General features: G+C 49.2%; 1 protein-coding gene and 1 long non-coding RNA gene across 9 annotated transcripts in view; both read left to right on the top strand.

Annotated features, from left to right (window-relative positions):
* Positions 1-23,793, top strand: part of DLGAP4 (DLG associated protein 4) — a 177,288-nt gene extending 153,495 nt beyond the window's left edge. For 5 of the 8 annotated variants that reach the window (XM_075768558.1, XM_075768559.1, XM_075768560.1 and 2 more), the window contains 6 exons: positions 14,325-14,686; positions 16,121-16,212; positions 16,670-17,079; positions 18,729-18,820; positions 20,395-20,547; positions 21,293-23,793. In XM_075768558.1, coding sequence (XP_075624673.1) covers positions 14,325-14,686; positions 16,121-16,212; positions 16,670-17,079; positions 18,729-18,820; positions 20,395-20,547; positions 21,293-21,508 — 1,325 coding nt within the window. In that variant the 3' untranslated portion in view covers positions 21,509-23,793. Of the gene's footprint in view, positions 1-13,866; positions 14,687-16,120; positions 16,213-16,669; positions 17,080-18,728; positions 18,821-20,394; positions 20,548-21,292 lie in introns of all 8 variants that reach the window. The other 3 variants (XM_075768565.1, XM_075768564.1, XM_075768566.1) reach the window with 2 other exon arrangements.
* LOC142604117 (uncharacterized) overlaps positions 1-25,940 on the top strand; it is a 108,303-nt gene that overhangs the window by 80,177 nt on the left and 2,186 nt on the right. The window contains exon 2 of the long non-coding RNA XR_012838027.1: positions 24,799-25,362. This is a non-coding gene — a long non-coding RNA (uncharacterized LOC142604117). The remainder of the gene's footprint in view (positions 1-24,798; positions 25,363-25,940) is intronic.

Here is a 25,940-nt window from a genome sequence, read left to right as displayed (position 1 = left end):
TCTGGGCTCTTGAAAGATGACAGAAACTCTTCAGGACTCTGACCCAGGAACTTGGTGTTTTGGTGCTTCCAGTAAAAGCAGACTGGACTGTAAAGATGAAGACTTGTTGGTGGCATGAAGCTATTTAGGTCACAGGTATGAGAGCCTCAGATGTGCTTGGAGAAGACTCTCAGTTCACACTCGGGATTTGTTGTGCTCTTTCATTTCAGAGCTGGAGCCTGCACAGTGGCCCCTTTGTCAAATGGCCTGCTCCATTCCCGAAATGAGGCACTCCAGAAAGTGCTGGGTTTACTCTGGACACCCCCTCCCTGGGGAGGAGGGGAGAAGGCACCATTGTTCTGGAAGTGCTTGTGATATTTGGAATTCTTCAGAAATCAAAGCTGGGGACTTGGCCTCTGGGAGAACAGCACAAGCAGCATCGCTGGGGACATATGCTGATGTTTCTCTACATACCTCTGTGCTTAGCTTAGAAGAAAGTCAGCTTGGCTTTGCAGTATACATAGGTTAGTTCATATGGGAGCATTCAGAAATCCAAGCAATGATAACAGCTATGCTTTTGAAAGCTTTCTAGTACCCTACCCGAAAGGATTAAAAGGTCGGAATATTTGCTTAATTGCCTGCTCTAAGGACTTACCTTGCCTCTTCAGATGAGAGGTTTGCAGCGTTGCCTGTTCTAGTTGGTGCAACAGCTACCTGCTGTCAAATTAAAGCTAATGAAGGGGAGCAACTTGCTACAGCCTCTTCTGTGTTTGTTCATGTGATATTTTTTAATCTTATAATCAATGCCATGTTAAACTGTGAATTAGAATATGGCATAGCTTTCTCTAATATGCAAAGCTTGTCCTGTGCCTCAGTGAACAGAAGTTTCCCAGCAATTTTGACTTTGATTCTTCAGTATTAGCATAATGTTGCCACATCTTGATTTGTACATACTTAAGGGAGGAAATAGCTCCAATTGAATCTAACTATTAAAACCTCTTGATGATTGTAGCTTTAAAGATGTAAATCTTGGGTGCTGGCTGCTTGACAGCAAATGTCCAAGTGGAAAGACAGCCTTGACTAAGGGTTAGATTTTTTTATAGGCTGGGTAAGCGCAGGGAGATACATGTTCAGCCTGATGCTGTCCCCGTCCCCCGTGCACAGAGGCTGCGTTGCATTGTTGTCTCCTCATCTGCTGACACATGTGCTTTCTCTGGCCCTGTGGGTACAGGGTGTGGTTTGTTTTTAGCGCACAAAGAATTTCTAGTCATCTGGGTGTGGGGAGGGTTTTTCATAATGTTCTGGCAAAACCCACCTCTGCTGCTCCTGGTGGAGTTGCTGAATGCTTGCCCTTGCCTAAAACAGCTGGAATCTTGTCCTGTGAGCAAGAATAGCAGATGCCAGCAATTCCCTGTCTGGATCAGGTAAAATTTGGGATACAGTAACCGAAAACTGTGGTGAAAATCTTAATGCTGAGTAAAGTGATGGAGAAATTCTTCTCTTGCCCTGAGTTTTTTTGGCAGCAATGATGGCAATTTCTAGATCTTCCAGGTAGGCTAGAGAATTGCTGGCTGCTTCTGTTCTTGGGGATGAAGCAATCCCCTAGGAGCCCCATTTATACCAGAGGGAACTCGGCTATTGCTGCCACCAGTGCAGCCCTGTTCCTGTTATCACAGTCTGTGTTGACAAGCTGCTGGCTGCCGTCAGTGTTTTCAGCACCCTCTTGGCCGAGCTCTTCTGTGAACAATGTTTAAATGGTGCACTTAAAATGATGGTAACCCATACACACTGCTTCCATGACTGTCTGGTGGTGGGAATATGCCAATATTGCCTCGGCAACCATGCTGTTTTTGCAAAACCTGCTGTTCCCCGAGCACTGTGGACCAAAGTAGCATCAGTGGGCTTGGTTGCCCAAAAGCTTTAGGTGTGATTCTGCTATACTGGAGCTCTTTGTGTTTCTGCAACTGTAAAAAGATCCTGGACAAAAAGTGAGGTGGGTTACTGGTGGGCTTAGAGGATGGTCACTGAGCTGAAAGGGAGGTTTGTGGGGAAGTACTGCAGAATAACTGTGCTGTTTGTACCGTGCCGGACAGACAAATTCCCCTTTCTGAAAGGGCAAGAATTTGAGTGGTTGCACTTATTTTTGTGCTCAAGATGCAGCTTGCTGCCAGTACATCAAAAGCTTGCAACGTGTCTGCTTTGACATGTGAGCAAATGCTTGGGAATGACTTGATTTTGTACTTTAGCGGTCAGCACACTCTAAAATAGTAAGTTTGAGCTGTTGAGCTTTGGCATAGACAAGAACAGATTTGGTTTACCAAGCGGTGCTACATGATTTCTAGCCATATGGATTTTTCAACTGGGTGCGACTTTGAGGAGGTGTGTTAAGATTCCCTGGACTTCTGCAGTGGCAGAGAAGTGAGTTAAAAGCATCCGCATCTGCCATCTTCTGAGTGATGTGGCATTGCATAAAGTGAAGTGATGGCAAATGGAAAGGATATTTCATGCAGTGCATAATTAGCTGGTGGAACTTACTTCTGCAGGATATTCTAGAAACTGCTGCTTGGAGAAAAACTAATAAGACCTGCCTAATTAAACTAGCTTTCCTAAACACTTTGAAGATTAACGCTAATACCCTCAGTGCACTTAGGAGTGGCTATAGTAGTGGGTAAACGGAGGATTCTCAGTCATTCCTTGTATTAGTGTCTTCTCTAAACACCTAAGTCTGTGTAGCTTGCCGCTTTGCAGAGCAGCAGAAGGTTAACAGCCCCGGGTGGGCAAGGGAGAGGGGAAGCAGCGTGCAACGTAGTGGCACTGGCTAATTCATGTCTAGTTCACATCTATGCCCTAAATACGTGTGCGTGCTGCCATAATCCTAAGCAAAACTTGCAGAAAGAATGGCATTAAACAGTGAGAGGAGTACAGAGACCGGTCACTATCGTGTGACAGTAATACTGCAGCAGCCAGTTTAGACCAGTGCTCCCTTTGCTGCCTCTCTGCGTGTTATCCGTGGTCTTGGAAGAGCAGTTCTTGCTCTTCACAAGGCCTTTCTAATACAGACACTTGGGGCTGCAGAGCCAAAACCGGCCTGGACAAAAAGCTTCAGTGTGCAGTCGGCAGTAATGGACTCCCCAGCCTCTTAGTGAAGGAATTGTTATTTCGAGACTGCCCCAGTATGTATTTAAAAGCAAGGAGGAATGTGGCCTGCAGTAAGTGCTATTCCTGAAAAATACTCTCTGGAATGCAAATCTCTAGATAGCTTCAGTAGCTTTTTGTCTCTCCTGTTCTGCTAGCAGATCAGTCTTGTCTCTAATCTCCTGGCTGATGCTGATGGAGCTACCCTGAGCGCTGTGTTTGTGCTGCTGCACTAACAACCACTGCATGGTCAAAGTCCAGTAAATCCCTTGTGCTGGGATGGCTGCTGCCGCCAGGTGAGCTTTACTTGCCACACCTCAGTGAGACTGCTGCAGGCACGGCTCTCCGGATCCAGAGGATGAAGTGGATGATGCTTCGGTGAATCAGCAGAGAGGCTTCGTTGCTCTCCTGTTGTGACCGCATCTTTCAGTGCAGCTTATCTCACTACCTTGAGGGGCTTTTGGCTGATACCTGGTCACTGAGCTGTGGTCCCCATACTACTGAAGTGGTGGTTGTGTCTCCTGGAGCCCTGCGAGCGGTGGTGTGCACGCTGTGGACCAGCTCCGCTGTGCCGGAGGGAGAGGCTGTGCCCTGGGCGGGCTCTGTGAGGTGGCATGTGTTCCAGTCTGCAGCACCTCACTTTCTCTTATCAGATGTGAGATCTGGCACTGGTTGCAGGGAAGTCTGCGTGGCCTGTCCTGATGCAGGGTCTGTTGGAAAAGTCTGCTGTCTAGAAATCCTCTGCAGCACGGATGGTTCAGAGCTCAGCCGCTTCCTGATGACCCTCTGGAGAGGACATGTGGCCCAGATGTGTTGGCAGGGTGTTGGCAAGGGCAGGAAGAGCAGCAGCGTAGGTTCCCTGCCACTTGCTGTATACACAGAAAGCCTTCGGGCTCCTCCTGGGGATTCTTGCTCTGCTGCAGCCAGGGACTTGCTTCCTCCCCCTGCCCCCCCATGCTGACCATGACTCACGCCTGGGTTGGAGCCAGCGTGGTGCTGTGTGAATGAAAGAATCCTGAGGCGAGGAGGGGGCTCGGGGGGAGCTGTCTGTGCAGCCATGTAGTAAACAGGCTGCTGTTGGCCTGGTACGGGGGCTCCTTGGCACCGTTGATACCCCCACTTGGGTTTGCTCGCCTGCTAGTTCTGCATCCCCTGGATAGAGGCAAACAGGAAGAAATGGCGTGTCTGAGTGTGGCTTTAAAGGCAAGCTGGACTCCTGGCACTGAGTCGTTTTACGTTTGTAAAAACCTGCCATGGGGTTAGGATTATGCTGGCACTTTTCTGCTAGCCTCTGCTTGCTGTTCTGTGCTGCAGGGGCACTGCACGGCCAGGAGTTTGGCTGGGGAATGGTTGCACGTGGTCATGGGGAGAAGGCAGCTCTGTCTTCAAGCCGGCCTGCGTAGGCTCATGGAAGCGGACTTGGCTGGTTTGGCAGCTCTGCAGCCCTGCGTGTGCTGGTGTAGCCATGTCAATGGGGTTGGGGCCAAGGCAAGATCCAGTGGCAGAAGGAATTGGTTGGTGCCTGTTGCTATCTAACTAGAGTAAGACAAGCTGGCAGGACAGGTGCTGGTAGTCCATGTCCTGCTGCCCAGGGTGTGCTGCGGACTCTGCTGCTGCGATGGTTCCATTCCTGGAGCAGGGCCCTGGCCACAGAGTCTGGTCTTGGTGGAGACTGTGGGAACATGGATGATGAGCAGAGATCCCAGGGACCTGTGGGCTTGGGTTCCCTTTAGCTGTGCTGCTGCACATGTCTTGGTGTTTTAAGATTATTAGCCCTCATTAGTGAGGGTGTTGGGGATAAGCACAACACAACTCCTAGTACAGCGCAAAGGCACACTGAACTATTCCCTTCACTTCATCCCCTTTGTGGAAAAATGTGTGTGCCACCACAAAGTGGGCAGCGAGTGTGAGGCAAGGGGCCCTGTCCCTGGGGATCAGGCACCCCCACCCCATCAGAGTTGCAGTTCTCCTTCTCCTGGGACTGTGCTCATGGCTTTGCTTTTCTCAGTGACTTTTTGAGGCAGGATGGTTGGGTTTTGGGATCTTGGTTCTTGTTAATGAATTAACATTGGGCAGGGAGGGGAAGGGAATGCTCCCTGAAGCTGCTGCCCTGTGCTAGCTGGATTGGAGACCTGCCCGAGTCCCCCAGGACAGACAGACAGTTTGCTGGATGTGCATCTGTGAAGCAGGGTGGAGTTGCCTGTCGCTGCTCCAGCTTGCTTTAAAACCTGTGCTGAAAATTACTTTGGGGAGGGTGAGGAGAAATTACAATGTCTTTTCTAATACAAATAGAAGCCCCAGTAATAGTTGCTGCAGATGGGTTTGGGAGTGTCTGTGGCTGGCGTTCTCTGTAGCATCTGTTGTGTCCTTCCTGTAAGGCTGACTCTGCTGTAGCAGTCTGTGCTGAAGGGGGGGGATGATCAAATCGGTCAGAAGGCCAGCAGTGCAAGATACTGTATTTTTAAACCCCAGCAGTCTTCAGTGGTGTCATCTGATGCTTCATGCCTCTTAAATTTGTGACCTTCTACAACTGGCTTTAAAAAAAAAAAAAAGGCAAGCTGCCTTGCCTTCCCAGTGTAATAGTTTTCAGTGAATAAGTGCTTATTAAAATTTCTCTGCTCAAACACTGCTACGAATTGCAAATCAGAGCATCTCCAAGCAGCTCAAACTTCTGGTACATTGAAAAATCCAAAGTCCCTTGTGTAAAGAGATCACAACCCTCTTAGCCTTTCCTTCACTGGTTAAACACTTCTGCTCTCTGCCCCCCAAAGCACAGAGACCAGGTCTCTCATCAGAAGCAGCTGCTGTATCTCATGCAGTCCGGAGCAGCCGTACTGCCACTCTTGCCAGCCCTGTGCAGTCCCCAGTCCACCCAGCGTAGTTACTCAATGCTGTTAACTAATGGCACAGTTCACCCTAAAGGCATCTCAGTCACGGGTGACCAGAGAACACAAACGGTTGTACAGACTATTTTGTGGTCTATTTCTGGATGAAAGCTGTACTGTTAGTCTAAAAAAACACAGCCAATACTCAGAGAGAGAGCCCTTTGCTTCTGTATTTGCTTTGGGGTGGCTCTTTATAACATTTGAGAGATGCTCCCTTGAGTTGGAGGTCCTTTTCCTGCAGGTATGTCCAGTTCTTTTGTTTCAATAATACGTGGGAACTTACTGTACTTGGCAGTGGTCAAGCAGGTGCAGGGCAGTCCCTTGTTTCTTTATAACAGGTAGCAGATGAATACATAGGTGCTAAGTACTGTCGTGCCGGCGTAGCCTTAGACCCCTGCAAGAGCGCTGTGATCAAAGTGGGTGCTGAACTTGAACAGGAGCAAGAGGTGACAAGTCTTTAACTTGACCAGCACTTGCAAGTGGTTTCCTAGCTGGGAAGCAAAGACCTATTTGCACAGGTCTTCGTTTAATACCATAGCCCTTGCAAACATGGAAGTGCTTCCTCAGTGGTGAGGAGGCGGCAGCTGTATTAACTTCTCTGGCTGGATTGTGGTGGGGCTTTAGGGAAGTAGTTGTTTCTTTTAATGCTAAGAAGTTATTTCTTTTCTTCTTTTGGCAACAAAATGCCAGGTAGCCAAAATGAGGTCTACAAACCTGGCACAGGCTGTACCAACAGGGAGCTGGAGTACGGGTGAAGCATGTCTGTAGGTTAGATGGTGGGTGCTCCCAGAGGAAGCCAGTATGCCTGTGTGGGAAGAATGGTACTCCTTAGTAAGGGCATCTCCCCTCTGTGTGCTTATCTCACAGGTGAGTTGATGCCATTCACTTCAAGTGGAAATAGCCACTTCCCATAGCTGTTTGGGTCAGGAAAAGTGACTTGGATACAACTCCAAGTGAGGTCTGGTCATCTTCCATAGCTGCTGGTAGGAACAGCTGCAGCTTGGTGGGGTTTCAGGGTATGACTTCAAGCTGCTTTGGTGGGAGAGATGAGCCTACTGCCCCTCATGTCTCTGTGGTCTCTGCTGCAGAGCCACCCTCTCTGTGTGGCCTCTTTGGCATGCTCCCTGATGTTGCTGTCACAGAATGATAGAATGGTTTGGATTGGAAGTGACCTCAAACATCAGCTAGTTCTAAGTCAGGCTCTTGCTTCTGGCTGGGAGTCCAGAGGGGCTGGTGTGCAAGGGTACTCCACTGCCTGTGGGCAGGGCTGGGGGCAGAGACCCCAAGGTCCTGTTGTCTGTCCTGGAAACAAATGTCTGTCTTCAGGCATTTGTCACCACAGGCAGCAGTGTGGCAGTGGTCCTCTTGTCCCAGCTGTCACTCCAGCCATGCCTGAGCTGCTCTACCTATGGAGCTGTGCCAGGGCCAAAAGCTGAGCACGAGCGGAGCAATAACAAGGGGAACGTAAGCTTGAATGTCTGCACCAACCTCCTTCAGAACTACTCGAGGTGATCTGGCTGTCTGGGGCAGGAGCCAGACTGTGGTGTGGCTGGGTTTAAGCAGGGCTGTGATGCAGAGGTGGTGGGGCTCTTCCCCTGGTGCAGCTGCTCCAGAGGAGTACCTGGAGTACACGCTGTCCAAGCACAGCTTGGCTTGTCTATCAGCTCCGTGATTGTAAGGAAATGGGGCAGGTACAGTAAGCAAAGCTGAGGGCTGTGGGGAGCTGGTGAGGTGCTAACGATGTTCCTCTTGATTATCTGAGAGCTTTGGAAGGGTTTGCTGGGATGGCCACTCTGCAGGTCTCTATGGGCATGTTCAGCCTCCATGGAGGCGGTGCACAGCTTGGACTGTACAGTGGGCGAGCTGCGGGATGCTGCGGCTGGGGTTAGACTGCAGCTTGGTGGAGTGAGGGCTGTGGCAGCAGAGTCCGCAGCCCATCCCTGACCCCCAGCCTAGTCATGGTCAGCAACACATTTCCCTGCTGGGCACCTGTTTTCCTCTATGTAGTACCGAGGTGAGATTTTCTTTCTTTTTTCAAAGACCAGCACTACTAAGATTTATGAAGGGAAAACACTGAGGGAGTAGGAATTTATAGCATTTCCATAAACAGTCTGTAAACGAATGCAGTCATTTAACTTTGCTTTCCAGGAGTGTGGTTTTGTTTAACTGGTGTAAGACTTCTTTTAAAACTTCTCCAGTGCTCTAAAGACATTCATTCAGGGCAAGAGGTGACATCTTCACACAGATTCCCCCCTGTCTTGCCTACATGGAAATATTTTCCTGTTGACTAATAAGATTTGACTACCTTCCTCATCTGTGCCTCTAACCAATGCAGGTACCTTGACCTGCAATCTGCAGAATACTCAAACAGCTTCTATATAGGCCAAATACAGATTCAAGTAGGTCTGTGGGCTGTGGCCATGGCTGTAAAGGCTAGAAACATTTTGTTTTAGCAGAGAAAAAGTCTGAAGTGATTGCTGTGAACCATGAAGTCAATAAAGATCTGTATTGTCTTCAGTAGCAATTGTAACTGGGGATTGTTTTTACTTGGAGTCTCTACAAATAAAACATCCTGTAGTTCATTATAGTTTCAACCTTGAAGTGTTCTGCTGCGAGCTGATGAAAATCAGAGGTCATGCTGCTTGGAATGCAGCTGTTCCAGTTCCCTTTGCTATTGAAAACTGCCTCTAGGTGCAGCTCCATCTGTGAGACCCTGTGGCAAACATGAGCCCAAAGACAGGCAACCAAAATCTCTGAGGGGATAATGCAACTGATTTCTCATTTGCTACAAGATTATTGGGTTGTTTCATTTAGAAGACAAATGAGTTTATCTTGAAGTAGGAGAAATCATTTCAGAGCATGTTGTATTATGCACGAGGAAATGAGGTCACTTCTTCAGATCTTCAGGTCCTTGAAGTCACTGGAATGATTAGAAGTATCACCAGGCTGTATTGAATCAGCAATAGCAATGAAGTAACTGGGCACTTCATGCTAGACGCACATTTGAGGGCAATTATGATATTTAAATCCAAATACCTTGGCGGTGCTGCCAGGTACTGAGCAGGTAAGTGCAGCCTGGTGGTGGTTGAACAGGGGCCTCAAGGCAGTGCTGGATTTAATATTCTTTTGACTCTTGTGTTTAGTCTTTTAAGAAGTAAACGCCTGGTTCTCTGGAAGGAGAGGGAGAGAATCACAGCCTGCCTGAGTGGTCTGGGGGTCAGGAGGACTCTCCAGCCTCAGGCTCTGAGAACACAGCTCTTCTGCCTGCAGCTACATCAGTGGGTATTGCCCAAGCCCCTGAGAGCAGCAGGTAATGTCATGTGGAAGATGCTAATTTGGAAACATGCTGCTTTCTAAAAATAATTACGCAAGGAAGACTATAAACAGACAGCCCTCCCCACAAAAATCAATCATCCACAGCACAGTTGTGAATTCTAAACAGCTTGCTGAATAAGCCCGAGAAGATCCTATGAGCAGGAAGAGTCTAGTGCTGCAAAGCTAGAAGCTTAAGCAAAACTTTCACATTTTCTTGTTCTTCTGCACCTTTCTGGAGTGTGGCTGGTGTTCACAAGCAAACTTAGTTTAGTTGATGATGCTGCAGAATGCATACCTGCTCGAGTGCCCATGTGGATTGTAGTTCCACATTATAGCAGAAGCTGATTTTAAAATGTAATAGGCTTATGACCTGCAGCAACTCAAGAGCAGCTTCATAACCTGTTGAGCCGTGCTCTTTGTAGGGGGTAAGTCAGCAACTGGAACGCTCCTAACTGGTGGGACGACATCTGAGCTGTGAGGGCATGCTGCCTGCTCAGTTGGTCCAGCAACATCTCTTTCCTACAGAAATATCGGCATGTTTTTGGCTTCCTCAATAGCTTGTGTCTTCCCACAGATGCAAGAAACGCTGAAACTTAGTTCAGAGTTGTATTGAGGGAGAAGGGCAGACTGTTCTAGATGGGCTTATTCTGACTTTTGCTTTTGAAACCTATTTTAGGTAAGGTGTGGTTTCTGGGTTTGCTGCAGAGTCAAAAGTCCCGGTTTTACAGTTGCAGAGGACTTCAGTGGTGTTAATTTGCATTTGCACTCATCAAAGCCTGATCTTTTTGTGTTTCTTTAATTTGCAGTGTTTCTTAGAGCCATGAACTTGTTTTTATAGCTCACATAATCAACCCTTTGACCACATGAACATTAACAGTGGCATTTTTTGTTGGTACTGTGTAATTCCCTTCTACCAAAATCTGTGGTGCTCTTCAGCTGAGATGGATGACATAGAGGTCCCCAGGAACAAGACAAGGGGGTGCTGCAGTTTTCCCCTGTATATAGGGCAGCACAAACAGTATTCATGCTGTCTGTTGGTAGGCAGAAGGATGAATTTGGATCTAATTTATTGAACCTGAAAACCACTGATCTTCCCCAGGAAACTCTACTGCCTTCCTGTGCTGATGTGCTGCCCTCCCCTTGTTGTGTCTGGCTGCCATGTTCGATATCAGATAGCAATTGATTTACTTTCCCCAATTAGATTACAGCCCTGTGAGTGTAAACAGCAGCTGGGAAACTCGAGCTGTGTGCTCTGGTAAACATGCCAGCAGAACCACCGCACCCCTCCCATCGGTTCTGCTCCCAGCCGGACAGTGTCACAGAGACTCACTGTTAGGTGACAGAGGACCCCAGGCAGCTGGCGTGCCAGGGCTGGGGACTCTCCCTGGGGACAAACAGAGGCCAGAGACGAGGTATTTAATTGGAGGGCCATACGGACAGGCTTTCTCCACTGCCAGTTTGGGTGGCTCTTCCTTGCCCTAGATAATAGATAGCTGCTGCAGCCCACTGGTGCAGTAACGCAAGGCAGCGCGAGCGTCCTGTGTGTTGGTGGTGTAGCCACAGCTTATCGAGGGGTGTTTCTGCCAGTGCTCCGTTCAGGCTGCTCCTACACCGCTCTGTTGGGATGTGCTATACAAGACTGGGCATAAGACTTGGCCTAGAAAATGCCGTAGCTGTTTAAGATGGTGCTCTCTGGTCAGACAGCCCTGGCAGAGCCGGGGGGCCCCTCACCTGCGGGGTGCTCAGTGCCTGTCCTCCGCAGCTGGCAGGGCTCTGGCTGCCTGCACCTCTGCCAGCGTGTGCTCAGCATCTTTGTTGAGCAGCCGAAAGCCTGGGCTGCTCTCTAGCATGCGTCTACAGTTGAACTTTTCAGTTTTCAGCGGTGAGGTCCCGCATGAGCAGGTGTCGGTGGCAGATGAACTATTTCGGCATGCACCCAAGAGGCCGTTCGGCTGTACAGCCAGGGGAGTTTTCTGTGATGGGGCAAAGCTCTCGTAGCTGTGCTCACATGAGGAGGGCTTTACCTGTGCAGCATGCTGTGCTCTGTGTCAGGTAGGTGTAGTCAAGATTGCTGCTCTAAGGGCAGAGCAGGTGCACATCTGTAACAAGGCAAGTTTTAACTTGATCAGATCTACAGTATGCCTAAGGAGGCTTTTGGGGATGTCCAGCAGAGAACATGGCTGAAGAGAAGGAGCGATCATGCAGTGACTGTTGCTTTAGCACCTCCATGCCTTGTGCTGTGCTGGCAGTTTGTAGATTTGCACAATGAACCAAATCATGTAAAGCAGCACCCGTGGGCAAAAGTCAGCTCTGGGGTACAGTTCAGCCTGTGCTTGCGCGAGTGGTGCGGTCTAATCTGGTACCTCTGAAAGAGGCATCCCAGAGGCAGGCTTGAATTGTTTGGAGATGCTAAATGCTTCTGAGCTGGTGCTGCTCAAGCATCTGCAGCAGGTCCTGCTACTCTCCTCAGTGGAGAGGCTCCCACTGTGCATGGGAAAGGTGATGAAGTGGGACTGCTGGGTAGGACGTGAATGCTGGTCATCCGTTAGCAATGAACTTGCAGCGCAGTTGCATGCTATTTACGTGACCCAATACTGAATAAATATTGGCTAAAGGATGTGTGTAGCTGTGTTTTGGCATGTAAATTTGAGAAGTTGAAGCACTGGGATCTGACCTTTTGGATTATTGTAGGTGGGTTTTAAAGTGCATAATAAGTTCCTGTCCTGGCTGGAGACATGGCAGCTGCGGGCTCAGGCTGCCCAAAGTGGTTTATGTGGCATGTGCCAGCGCTGGGGACTGATCAAGCTGAAAAATAACCCAGTTCCCAGACACAGTAGCCTGTCCCGGTTATTTTTCAGCTCTGTGGTTCCCTACCGCAAGTCCCTCTTGCAGCTGTGCAGGCCATGTGTCACAAGGGTGGTGTAAGGGCTGGGCTGAGCAGTCAGGATAGTTCCCAGTCTCGCAGCCATCAGGACTCTCCGCTCAATTCGTGCTGGACTTGATGTACTGGGAGAGCTGGTATGGGTTTTGTGCCTTCCTGAGTTCCTGCCCAGACTGACACTGAAAGGCAGCTTGGTTGGCAACCCTGTTGTAGGCTGCTCTGTTCTCCTGTAGCAGTAGCACTGTTACAGTGCTTCTTGGTATCTTTGGGCATATAAATGCTTTTGGAAACATAGATCTTCTCTGTACCCCCTCCTTTTTAGTTCCTTCTTTGGAGTGGAACTTGGGCTGTTAATGTGGTAAATACTGGGATGTGTAAATATAGGCATGTGTAAATACTATCAATGAGGCATATGGTGTAGCTGTGCGATTTCCTCGCAGGGAGTATGGCTGGGCTCCCAGGGATGCTCGGGGCCAGCTCTGACCCCACTGGAGACTGAGGCAGTTGGGACACCCTCCTGGGTGCCCTGCGAGTGTGGTCAACCTCCTTCCCTTGGGAGGAACCTGGCAGCAGCACTAAGTTTCCAACTCCAGGAATGTGGCCCTCCCAGGAGGAGAAGAGGGTGTCTGGGCAGTGCTGTGCAAGGAGAGAGGATGGTGTGAGCCTCTCTGTTTATGCCTTGGAGCAGGGCAGTGTTATATGTGATAAAGTTCCTCTGCACACTCTTGAAGGGGCTCAGAGATGATAGCAGGAGGGGAAGCCCAAATCATACCCTGCTGGGCTACTCCCAGGTCCATCACAGGCCCATCTGCACAAGCTCAGAGCAGGGACACACAACAGCAGGTGGGACCCCAAGCCAAGGAGCACTGAACACCCTGTCCAGGTGCCTCCCTCCTCAGGTTGTCCCAGCGGAGCCCCAGCCCTGGTGTCCAGGCATGACATCCGTCACTGTGAGCCATGGGGTGCAGCTCTCCAGGTCACCTTTCAGACTAAGGAGGTTGCTGCCAAGGGCTGGGACACGTTATGGGGTGCAGGGGAAAAGCAGTTTGGGATAGACTGGACTTAATGGGATGTTTAGGGGAGGAACCAAAGATGCGACAAGAAAGGGGTTTTGGTGATATGGGGAATACAGGGGTAAGGGGATAAAGGGGTCAGTTGTGTGTAGGTAGGTGGCTGGTCAGTGCGCATGTCTAGCCATGCCTTGCCTCACACAGTCTGTCCTGTCTGGACAGCAACTGAAATAGAACTTTGGCCTCAGGGGCCAGGAACTGGGCAGACTGAGTGTGTAACACAGCTGCTGCAGGATCCACCTTGTACAGATATTTTCACTAATGGACTTCCATCCTGTCACACCAGAGACAGGATAAGGCCATTGCTGCTGTCTGTCTTCACGTGGGTGCTCTTCTGTGATCTGTGTGGCTGGTCACGTATATATATGTACACGTAGTGGATACGTGTGCTCTGTGTGTGCCTGCTGGGAATGCATCTTCGGCCTCGCTACTGGTTGGATCTGGGGACATGGAGCAACAGCCGCCTTGCCACTCTTGGGCTGTTGCGTCCAGATGATGTATTCCTCTAACGCGTAGCAGCTAGGTTTTTAAGGTACTTCACAAACGTTTGTTCCTACTATCAGCATCTAACAAACTTTATGGCTTCTTTCCGTTTTTATAGGAAAAAACACCACCCTGGTCCAGACACTGAAACTTGTCAACTGATGGGACAAAGAGCTGAGACACTTGGCTGTACTAGGACACTAAAACATAGGGTTTAGCCAAAGAAAATTTCCCCACCGTGGAGGCTTACACCTGCCAAACCCTGTAGCATTCTTGGGAGGCTTTTCTATACCTCTTCTCCATTTCCAGCCTTTCACACATCATGGTATTCCTTTTGACTTCTTTTGCAAGCTAGCTCTGGCTCTGCCTTCCGCTTCCCCTTATGCTTTGGTTTGGGTTACCCAGTGTGAGCTGCTGGCTGTAGGCTGTTCCTGCATTTCTGCCTCCGGCTTCTGCTTGGAGGCTCCTCCCAGATGTTGTGACTGACCTGCTTTTTCTTTCTCTTTTACTGTATCTCTCTCTCTCCCCCCGATCTGTCTTTTGCATTCTCCATTCTTCCCACCTCCATTACTGCAGGTTCATCATGCCTAGTGGCATATAAAAAGACTCCACCTCCTGTCCCACCTCGGACCACATCAAAGCCGTTCATCTCTGTCACTGTGCAGAGCAGCACTGAATCGGCGCAGGACACCTACCTGGACAGTCAGGACCACAAGAGCGAGGTGACCAGCCAGTCGGGACTCAGCAATTCTTCGGACAGCTTGGACAGCACCAGGACACCCAGCGTGACTAGGGGAAGTGTCGTGACTCCAGCAAGAGAGACTCCAGAGTTACCCCAGAAAAATGCAACTTTGAAAAGTGACAAAGGGACTCTGACTAGTGAAGAGCCTAAAGTGGAGAATATCCCCAAAAGAAAGCTGTCGTCTATAGGAATACAAGTATGGAATAGTTTGTTCTCCTTTGTCCTAAGGAATGTCCTTAACCCATCCATTTAGCATGTGCATTTTGTGTGACCAGGTGTGCATCTGAACTCACTTAGAATAGCGAGAGAAACTGCCTTGTCAGACTAACTTCCTGTGTTCCCAGGGGTGAAATACAGCAGCAGCTTTCCATAACAGACCAGAAAGGACTAAGTTCTTTTAGTATAAAACGTTTCATAAAGCAGTAGGACCATGTTAACTGGGTGAGTCCCTCTAAAGAGGCCTTTTGCTGCTGGTATGCCTATGCTGAGCTTGTGCTCTGGACTATGTACTACTTAACATCAGTCTGCTCCTTGTCCGTCACGGTTCTAGGGACAACTTTCTTCTGAGAGGTGGGCTCTTCTTGACATCCACATAGTATGGGCTGCTGCAGTGCAAAATGGTCCCAGGGCTGTAGGCAGGAGGGAGCAACTCCTGGCTGTCCACTGTTCCCAGCAGGTTGCTGCTTCTCTTGCTGGAAGCATTTAACTCTGTGGAAATTGATGGAAATGAGCTGTTGATTATATGGTCAAATGAGAACCCACTGAGCAGTGTAAATCCATGCTTTATTCAGCAAAACATAAGTCATCTGCAATTGTATGCTCTTCTTGTGGACAGATTTCCCAGTTACGGATGGCTAGCTGCTGCAAGCACTTGTTCTGTCCCAAAGTGCCAGTTTAGTGCTGCAGATAGGAACTTGAGCACTTGGACAAGTCCAAATGCAGAATCTGCACTTTGAGCCGTGACATGTGTATGTGCTGAAGTTCTCCTTTGGCTTTACAGTAAGGCTAGCTGGCCAGTTAGGTGTGTGTGATAGTGAAGACTTTTCTGCAGGGCTAGTGGGGCAAAACACATGCTGAAAGGGCAGCAAGGCAAGAGAAACTCGCACTGGAGAGGCTGACTGCCTTCCTCTCCTCTTCCTTTCTGAGCTGGTTCCCAAGCCACCTGCCCCACGGCCTGGATTTCCTTCCTAAAACCTTCTAACCCTCTTATCCAGAGCTATGGAGGGTGTCAGTCCCTGGGAGAGAGGAAGCTGGGCTTTGCTGTCAGTCTTAATCAGATCGCTGCCATCTCTTGGCCTTTGCCTGTGTCAGATGCCACACGTGCAGCTGCTCCCTCAGGGGGACGCAGCCCTTCTGCAGTGTGCCACAGCCACGCAAGCAGTGGCGGATGGCAGAGCTGAGTGCTCTTAGAGCAGGTACCTGACAGCAGCCCAGCAGGATGCGGTCCTGATGCTCAGCGGAGGCACACCTGAGCAGTAGCCTTGTGCCTCTCCTCAGACAGCCCTCCAGTTGGCATATGGTGTCAGTATGCTGTGTGTGTGTGTGTGTGCAGCGCTCCTGGTCTACTAATGTGAATTCCAGCAGCAAGTTCTTGCGTCTGTTTTTGTCTGTATTTTTTTTGTTTAATAAGGTTGACTGCCTTCAGCCAGTGGCAAAAGAGGAGCCTCCTCCACCAGCCACCAAATTCCAGTCCATCGGGGTACAGGTAGAGGACGAGTGGCGGTAAGTGAAAGACGCAAACTTTTGTAGTTTCCTTTCTTTTAAATTGCGCTTCCCCCACTTTTGCTTAGACCTTCTCCCCTTCTTTGTTCCAATATGAGTGGTGTTGAACGGGGGCCCATGGAGAGCTCTTCCTCCACAGCACACACCTGCTACAAAAAGCACTTGTTCTGTAAACAGCCAAATCAATGGGAGTTTGAAATTTAAAAAAAAAAAAAAAAAGTACAAGATGTAATTATAGATGTGCGTCAGTCCTCTCGTCTGAACAGCCTATTGCAGTAAGCAGGCAACCTTATAATTTTGTTTGTCTGAATGTGGTGTGTGTTTGTGTGTGAGGAGGGGCAGGGTGGGCAGGGTGAGGCTCAGCTGCAGGCATAATAAACAAATGCATTTCACTGTCAGTGTGTGAGGCCAGCCAGGTTGAGTTCTGCTATTTAATGTTTGCTTTTGATCTCTCTAGAAACAGCCACTCTCGCAGCATGTCCTCCAAACAGGACACAGACTCTGACACGCAGGAACCTAATAACTCTAGCTGTAAATCATCTGAGAGAAGCCTTGCTGAGTGCCCCCAACACAACAACTCCGTTGGTGTTGATGCCGCTACCAGGCAACCAGCCAAGCCCTCACAGATTAAGAGAAACCTCTCCTATGGAGAAAACAATGACCCAGCCCTGGAGCCTTCCTCTCTCCCTCCTCCTGATCCCTGGCTTGAGACATCCTCCACCTCGCCATCAGAACCCACGCAGCCAGGAGCCTGCCGGCGGGATGGGTACTGGTTTCTGAAGCTGCTGCAGGCAGAAACAGAACGGTTAGAAGGCTGGTGTCGCCAGATGGACCAGGAGACCAAAGAGAACAATCTCTCTGAAGAAGGTAAGGCATTGTCAGCCTCTGGACACCAAACTGGAGCAGCCTAGCAGCTCCTCCCTTGAGAAAGAGTTGTAACTGAGTAGTGGATCAGCTTTCTGCAGTTAAATTGCTGATAACCCACAGGGTGAGAGTATAACATGGAGATGAGTATGGGACAAGGAACACTTTCTCTTTGGAAAGGATAAGGTAACTTCCTCTAGCAGGTGGGGTAAGAAATAATACTGTGATGCAGCATGGAAGACTTTCAGGGGGATGGTGAAACTTCTGACCAAAACTGTAAAAAGATTAAATGGCTTGTTTTCAGGGAGGCACTGGGATCTTTCTCCCTGCCCAACCCATTGTATTCAAGCAGACAGGTGAAAGTTTAGTTGGCAGTAGGACAGAATGAATGTGACTTCTGAGCTTATTTGATCTGTTGAATCAGTGGACTTGTCTTCAAAGAGGAGGTTTCTTCATATGGGAAAGCTTCACTGAATTTGTGCTAAATACACCAAAAGCACATGCACAGGGAACACAAGGCCACATGGTTTTATCAGGTTCAGTCCCAACTGGGCTTGGTTCATTATTTTCAAATTAGTTGGCAAAACCTGTGCTTTTTGCAGTGAAAGTCATGTCTATGGTGCATGACAGAAGCAGGTGAGTAGGCTGCAGAGGGCAGGATCTTTGAGTCTGACTTTTTTTTTTTTGATACCTGAGAGAGGTGAAATAACAATGAGACTTGGTTATAGCTCAGTGTCACTGCTAGGGCTTGGGGGAGCTAATCTCTAATCCTGTTGCACTAAGAACCTGCACTGGCTGCCAAGCTGGACAGGCAATGCCAGGGCTCTCCCCGCCTCAGGGGTTGCCCTTGTTTTGCCTGTAGCAAGAGTGCTCTGGCAAGAAAAGACACTGAGACCAGTGTGACATTGCATCTGTGACCTCTAAGAGCAATTTCCCAGTAGATTCTGTAACCAAGAACTTGGTGGGTATGGAGAGAGCCCAGCTTACACTTGTCCCACTAAGATCTATAAATGTTCAGAACTGATGCAAGTAGGTGCAGCAGCAGACCAGGGAGGACATGGGGAATCAGTTCATCCCTGGTCCTGGTGCAGTTGCATGCCTTTGGAAGGGCAAAGCCCATACAGTGTGTTTCCATTAGTGAGCAGAGGAATGTTGCTGTACCCAGAAGCTTCTTGGAAAACCCAGTAAGAGCAGCGTAAAGTCCTGGGTATTAAAAGCCCTAGCCTGCCAGTATTTTAATCCCTTCTGGTAAATGGTGGTTGGAGACAGTTCTCCTGCCCCTTGCCACCTTCACCTCCTGCATGAGTCGAAGAGCAGGCTGTGATCTGCAAGCAGGTGCCAGCAGATCTGCTCACTGAGGCTGTGCTGGTGGCTCGTCCCATGGGCTGAAGGCACTTTTAAGGCACTTTCTGCAAACTCTGATCTAATGTTTTCAGTCCAGCCTGCTTTTGACCTGCTCTGGAAGGAGCAATAATAGATGGCAAAGACAGATGGAGATTATAGTTTCAATACATCTTCTTTCCCTGAGAGCAGTTACTTACTTGGGGGTCTCAAACTCAAGAGTGTTTCTTTGCACCAGAAATACTTGAATTCATTGCTGCATTTAAGAGTCTGTTCAACTGAGGTCTCTTCCTTTTTTTTCTCCCCCATAGTCTTAGGAAAAGTCCTGAGTGCAGTGGGCAGTGCACAGTTATTAATGTCACAGAAGTTCCAGCAATTCCACGGCCTCTGTGAACAAAACTTGGTGAGTCTGGATCTATTTCTCCTGGGTTTTGGGAGGGTATGTATCTGTTTCAACAGTGCTACAGGAACATGACAGGCTACTGTCACTGTAAAAGCAAAGACAGTGCAGCTGTAGCCTACAACCTGACCACCATGCAATGATGGATTAATGCTGATTTAAAATAGGAGCTGAGCAGTGGGAGGCTGATCGCCTCAACCTCTCTTCCAAATAGGCAGTTCTTGGGCTGGGCTGTGCTCAGGGATGAGTGTTTGCAATTCCTTTTGGTGCTTATGTGAGCACAGGGGAATTTTCTTGAACTTCTGATCAGGGCATGCTGAATACACTGAGTCTCTGGGTCTGAATTGTCAACCAGCTGTACTGCTGCATGTCCTGGAAACTACCTCTTTCCTGTTACTTCTGAAGGGCTTTTTGAGGTGAACCACAAAGGTTTTACCAAATGGGGGGGAAGGTTTGAAAAGTCTACTGTTCTTCTCCAGATATGCTTGCTTTGCATGTAGGTTATGTGGATGGTAAAACTGTCCCGACAGGACTGTCCCTCACTGGTCACTAAGCACTGTTTGAATCTGAATGTAATGCAAGGGTTTGTGTATGCTGAGAGCTGAACAGGGATGGGTGGGAGTCTGTTTTGGTTCTCCCCTCAAGTTTTATCATGGTATGTATTTTGCAAACTTCCTCAGAGGTGAATTCCCCTTTACTTGCAAAAAAACCCTTAGAGAAACTCAGAGAGGAAGAGGAGGGGGTGGAGTGCTGAGCATCTGCTTGCTGATCCTGGCTGATCATGGCTGAGAGATTAGCAGCACCACCACTAACTGCCAGGCTTTCAACAGAGCTTGGTGATGAGGTCTCCCTTTGATGCTTTGTGCTGAGCTGCTCAGATCTGATCCCATGCTTTCCTCAGACAATCCAGGCCTAAGATGACAGTTCAGATGTCTCAGAACTGAGAAAATTCTGTTCCTGGGAGAAACTTAAGCTACTTAAAACTTTTCAACTTAGCCTGAGAAATACCGATACTTTCAGATTGTTTGGGGGGGACAGGGGGAAGTAGCAAAGTAATTTTGCTCATGAAGGCTGCATTGGCTGCTTTGGATTGCTGTACACTGGCATGCGAGTTCTCAAGGTGTCAGCTGTGCTTTGCATCACGTTGTGTCCATTTCCATTATTACCCACCCTGAAATCAGGATCTCTGTGTAAGCAACCAGTGTTCTAGCTCTGAATCACATGCTGGAGACCTTCAGTTGGAGGTTAGTGCTGTGGGATTAGCACTAGCTGGGGAAGCTTTGGGGAGAACGGAGCTATTGCTTTCTGCTACAGAGTGTCTTCTTCAGGCTCCTAGAGGAGAAATCCAGTTAGGATCTCTGCTTCCTGATCTTTGCAGAAATAGGTTTGACTGTAAATGATGGCATTGAGTGTCTGCATGTTTAGGTTAGGTGTCTGCTGGGGGTTCTTGATGTTTCAGTCATCAGACAGGTAGACTTCCAAGGGGTGAATGTGTAAGCTGTGCAGACTGCTGTGCTTGTCAGGAGGGCATATTCTTTCTGAAAGGCTTTTTTCTTTTTTTATGCTTTCCATTCTAGAACCCTAATGCCAATCCCAGACCCACAGCCCAGGACCTAGCTGGGTTTTGGGATCTCCTGCAGTTGTCCATTGAAGACATCAGCATGAAGTTTGATGAGCTGTACCACCTGAAAGCTAATAGCTGGCAATTGGCAGAGACACCGGAGAGAAAGGTGAGTGTGAGGCAGTTGAGAGTGGCCAGTGCACCTCACAGACATTTTGGGTATCTGAGGTCTATTCCTGTCTGCAAATGGAAGATCTCTAGGGCTTTTACCATGTTGTCCTTGTGCAGTGTAATCTCACAGCCTTGCAATGCGCTGAGACCATTCCTCTTGAGCAATAGTGGAAACAATTTTCTACAAGGGGAAAAAGTGTTAGGATGGAGAGAGTCCAGAGCAATGAGTAGTATATGCTTAAAGCAGTGATACAGAGGCCTCTAGTGTTACAAGCACTGTATGAATAGGTTTTAACTGTTCTGAGTAGTATAAAAAGCACCTACTGGAACCTTTCGAAATTGCAGGCTGTGTCCCAGGGCCAGGCTTCCTGACTAGACATGAGGGTAGGAAGGACTATGGCTCTGGGCAGGGTGGCATAGTAAAATTTTGCAGTTCCAAGTCAAGTTGAGTCTTGTTACAGCCTGTGCTGCGCTCTGGCCTACAGCTAGGCCAGATGTAGTGTGCAAACTCTAGTCCACTTCATAGAAGGCCTCTCTACTGAGAAATGCAAAATGGTACTTTCCTAGAAATTGGGGAAGCTGATTTTGAGCATCTTGCTTGAGAACTCCTGCTTCTTTCACCTGATGCTCAATCTCATTGCTTAGTCTCTCATGCCGTAAGAGTCCCCACCATATCAGAGAGCAAGCTTCTGTATGTGCATTTTTATTTTATATTTGGGTTTTTCCTTACTGTCTCCCTAAAGGAAGAAAAGAAACCACCCCCTCCAGTGCCAAAGAAGCCAGCCAAGTCCAAATCCCAACTCAACCGGGACAAAGCCTCTGATTCAGACAAGCAGCGCCAGGAAGCTCGCAAGCGTCTTATGGCAGCCAAGCGGGCTGCCTCTGTCCGGCAGAATTCGGCCACAGAGAGCGCAGATAGCATCGAGATCTACGTACCTGAGGCACAGACCCGCCTTTGAGCAAAGGGGCAGAGGAAGGAACCGTGTGGTTTTTATAAGTCATTAAAAAGGAAAAAAAAAGGTTCTCTCTAAACTAGTGTGGTTTATTCAGTCTAGAGACAATGAGCCATCCTTGAAAAGGGCTCCTGAGTTGGCTTTTTTCTCTCAGCTTTAAGTAATGAAGATTTTAAAAAAAACAAACAAAAAAAGAAAAAAATACCCCTCGTTTTTCTCACTGGCTGTGGTGTTGCTGAATGGACTGAACAGACTCCTGGAAACTCCAGCCCCTCGACTTGGAACTTCAGTCTTTTTACTTGTTCTATCTAATGAGAATTATTAGCTTGTTTACAAGAAGAGGACAAGAAAACATGAAGCCTTGAGCACCTGCCATGCTGTGTTCTTCCTCCTCCTCAGTTCTGTTCTTCCTTCACATCCTTTATTTTTTCCTCCTTCTGCTCCCTTTATCTCACTTTTTGCATGGCTTCGTTTACCGTGTTAGAAATAACCTCTCTTCCACTGAGCTCCTGAAGAGAACACCCGTTCAGTGTGTACTACTGTTGCACTCTGCTAGCAAGCAGCCTTTCTTGGGGTTTTTTGTTTTGTTTTTGTTTTCCTTTTGATGGGGATATTGGGGTGGGGGGGAGGATGGGTGGGCAGGGACAGGGCAGTGGGTCTATATTCCTCTGTTTTATTGAAGTGAGAGGATGACAGGGTCTGTGGAATGTAATGCAGTTGTTGAAATGCAGCCCAGAAGCAAATGTGCAATAAGCTGGCAAAGGGGGAAAGGACAGCGCTTGGCTGGCTGATCCTGAGCGAGAGCAGTACAGGCGGGGAGCTGAAGGACCACAGAGCAACTACAGGGCACGATCCACACATGCTTTACTCTTTTTCTTTTTTTTTCCTCCTCTTCCCTTCACAAAATTATTTTCCTTGAATTGCTTGTTGAGAAGGAAGCTGCTACACTGGGGGACCTGTTTGAAAGTGGGCTGGGGAAGGGGAGGGCTGGGGAGAGTGTGACGGTGTTTCAGGATGGGAAGACTGGGTTTTGTACAAAGAGGAAGGCACAGGTAGCTGGTGGTAGGCTGCCTGCCTGTATGTATGTGTACATATGCACATATACACTTAGTAGTACCTGTACATTTAATTCATACACACATATACATGCCCATACGCACAAGGCAGATGGTGTACTAAAAGCACCTTGGTGAGAATGGGCGTATGTATAGCATATATTTTTACATGTACTATATCTAGATGTGTGTAAAAGTGTGTGTAAAAATATATACCCTGTGTGTAATCAGATTACTATTTTTTCCTTATCTCCCTGCTCTCTGGGTAGAGAAAGGATTGCTAAATATTTTTTAGCCCATTTTCCCCTTTGTAGGTCTTTTTTTTTTTTTTTTTTTTTTCAGTCTGGCTTCTTGAAGCCAGAACTGCTACCACTGAGTTCTTTGCCACCCCTTCAAAATAAGCATTTGGCCCCATCCTGAGTGATCTTACTGGGGATGGTTGGTTTGGGTTTTTTTCCTTCACTTGTTTGAATGATTTGGGAGGTTGTGTGCTACTTTCATGAGGGTGGGGGTAGAATCCCAAAGAAGTCTCAGCAAGGGTGTTGGTGATCCAGAAGGCAAAAAAATAAATAAAAGTAAAATCCTGACTGATGTCTGAGTGACCGTTGTATACTGTCCACTGTTGTCCATCCACTCTCAAATATGGAATTAGATTGCCATCAAAGCTTGGCCATAATGTAACTCAAATTCAGCATTGTGAGTAGAGGCACTGACTTGTTGTGTTGTGCCATCAGGTTTTTGGGGAGGATTGCAAAGATGCAGCTTTAGAAATCTCTAGCATTGAAATTGGGAACACCAGGGAAAGGTGATGATTTTTTTTGTTTTATTCTGTTTTGGTTTTTTTACTCTTCCAAATGTCACTGAGGCTGCTGCTGGGGAGCTGGCCTGGAAAGCTGCTTTTCCTGGGCTGGCAGTGTGGGGGCAGCAGCCTGTTTTGCAGAGTTGTCAAATGATCTTCTTCACCCTCTGGGCCAAGATGACTCTTGGTCCTGTCGGTCGGACCAGGCCCTTGTGTGCTGTGGGCCGTGGCCGGGACAGGAGCAAGGTGTCCATGCTGGCTGTTCTGTGTGCGTGGGTCTCCGGGGCGAGGCTGGGTAGCGGAGGCGAGCGGTGTGTGCCTGCCTGACTCTCATTTTGTTCTCTGCCACCTTGGAGGAGAAGAACTTACAGCAGCAAGGACAGCTGGCTGACTTACCATAAAAAAAATAATAAATAAACAAATGCAGTCTGAATTTATAGCTGCCTGTAGTCTCTCTCCCTCTTTATTCTCAGCAGTGCTATCCATGACTGGTTGTAACGGTGTTGAGCTTTAACTGCTAGCACTGCTGGCACCTCCAGCAAGATGGCTGATGGGTGGGAGGGCTGTGGGGTGGGTGATGCAGTGCAGGGATAGGTGTGTCTGGTGGAAGTCCCACCCCCTCCTGCAGTCTCATAGGCCACTTGCCCAGGAAGTCATGCCTTCTTCCAGTTGTGTGGTCTGTGGTGATTGGCTGGCAGGATCCCCACCCCCAGTGGTTTACCAGAGGGCCCTTCTCCTACTTCTTACCTGGTTTATACCTGTGGTTATGTGGCTATATGGAGCTATTCTCTACAGCTTTATAAATGTGCTTATATATAAAAATATATATACACTTGTATGTAAATATAGAAGTATATATCTGAAAAATATGTATTTCTGCATATTTCTATACACATTTAAGTAATTTTATATATACATACATTGCATATAACTGTATGTATTTTTATATCTGAGCACTTCTGGGCCCAGAGGGAACGGACAGCCAATCATGGGGCTGCCTGAGAACACATGGGTATGACAGTGTCAAGAAATGGCTGTCAGCCAATCACAGAGCTCTATGACATTTAACAAAATGGCTGCCCCTGCCATAAAATGGTGGGTGAAACAAAATGGCTGCCCCCTGTGTATATAGGGGGGTGGGCCTTCTATGTCAAATGTACTTCCGGGTAAACCAGTAGGCAGGGTGGCTGGTCCTGCCAGCCAGTCACAACAGACCATGTGACTTTCTGGGACAAATGGCCAATGAGGTTGCTGGGAGGGGGGTGGGCCTTCTGGTGGCAGCAGTAGGTGGGGCACCTGTCAGTCACTGGCGGTGTGAGGGTGCGGTGGCGGGGCTGGGCCCTGCCCGCTGCAGGGAACCGGGTGGCCAGGCTGCCGGGGCCGTGGGCACAGCCGGGCCCAGGGAGCTGCCCCTGCCCGCCCTGGGCCTGGGTAGGGGGGAGCGGTGCCCAGACTGAGCTTCTCCTCAGCACCAGCCTGTGCTGGGATGGATGGGGCCACCCACCCATGCCTCGCACCTCTGGCCCCAGCACTTCTCCTCGGGCAGTAGTGGCGGACATGATGGGCTGAGCCTGCCCCATGGCCTGGGCATCATCAGGACAGGCCCCGGCTGGGCAGAAACCCCTGGGACCCTGGTCTTTGTGTGAGGTTTGTGTCCTGGCCTGCAGCAGGTGGGGTCTCCCCAGCTGAATGAAGCCATTGCCATGCCAGCTGTGCTCCCCCCGGGCTTCCCCCTCGGCCTAGAGGGACTAGATGATCTCCAGAGGTCCTTTCCAACCCCTACCGTTCTGGGATTCTCCGGGAACAGCTTCCCGCTCTGTGACAATGATTTTCCTGTGACTACCATTTGTGCCGGCTGACTGTCTGCGGGACTCCCATGACACCAGCTCAGCACCCTTTGCTCAAGCCCAGCATCCCAGGCAGCACTGAAACCAGGGGACTGTGGTACCTGGCTGGTGCATGCCCTGAGAGGCAGGGCCAGGGGAGCATCTCCCTGCCTCCGCAAGGTAAAAGGAGCTCAGCGGAGGGGGATGGTTTGTGCTGACCAAACATCCCTGGGGGCTCAGAGACCCTTGCGATGCATAACTCTGCCTTCTGGTTGCACTGTTTTGGGGCACAGCGTGACACACCCTCCCCGCCTCCTTGCCACAGTGATGGGGGATGCAGCTGCCAGCGAGGGTCTCCTGAAGCCTTATGCCCACCTGGGTATTTTTGGGGCAGTGTTGGCTGTGGCATGGGAAGTATGGAAGCATCACGTTAATGAGACTTTTCTGCGCTTAATGCAATATCTGAGCATGTCCAAGCCAGAGAGCGGGCTGCAGGGCTGGGACAGGGCTGGTGGTGGCCAGGAGCCCTTCTGGGAGCACAAGTCCCAGCTGCTGCCCTGGGAGGCAGAGGTTGGGCGGGGGGGGGGGGGGGGGGGGGGGGGGGGGAATGGACAGAACCAAGCCGTTTCCCCCCCCCCCCCCCCCCCCCCCCCCCCCCCCCCGGTTAATGACAGCGCTGTGCTGCAGGGTGAGGATCTGGCCGCCCCCCTCCCAGCACTCTCCTCCTGCCTGCAGAAACTTCTGCCCATTGCCCTGTG

This window comes from Balearica regulorum, chromosome 16 (assembly GCF_011004875.1).
Source record: "Balearica regulorum gibbericeps isolate bBalReg1 chromosome 16, bBalReg1.pri, whole genome shotgun sequence".
Taxonomy (NCBI): domain Eukaryota; kingdom Metazoa; phylum Chordata; class Aves; order Gruiformes; family Gruidae; genus Balearica; species Balearica regulorum.
This window is presented reverse-complemented; position numbering and strand designations above follow the sequence as displayed.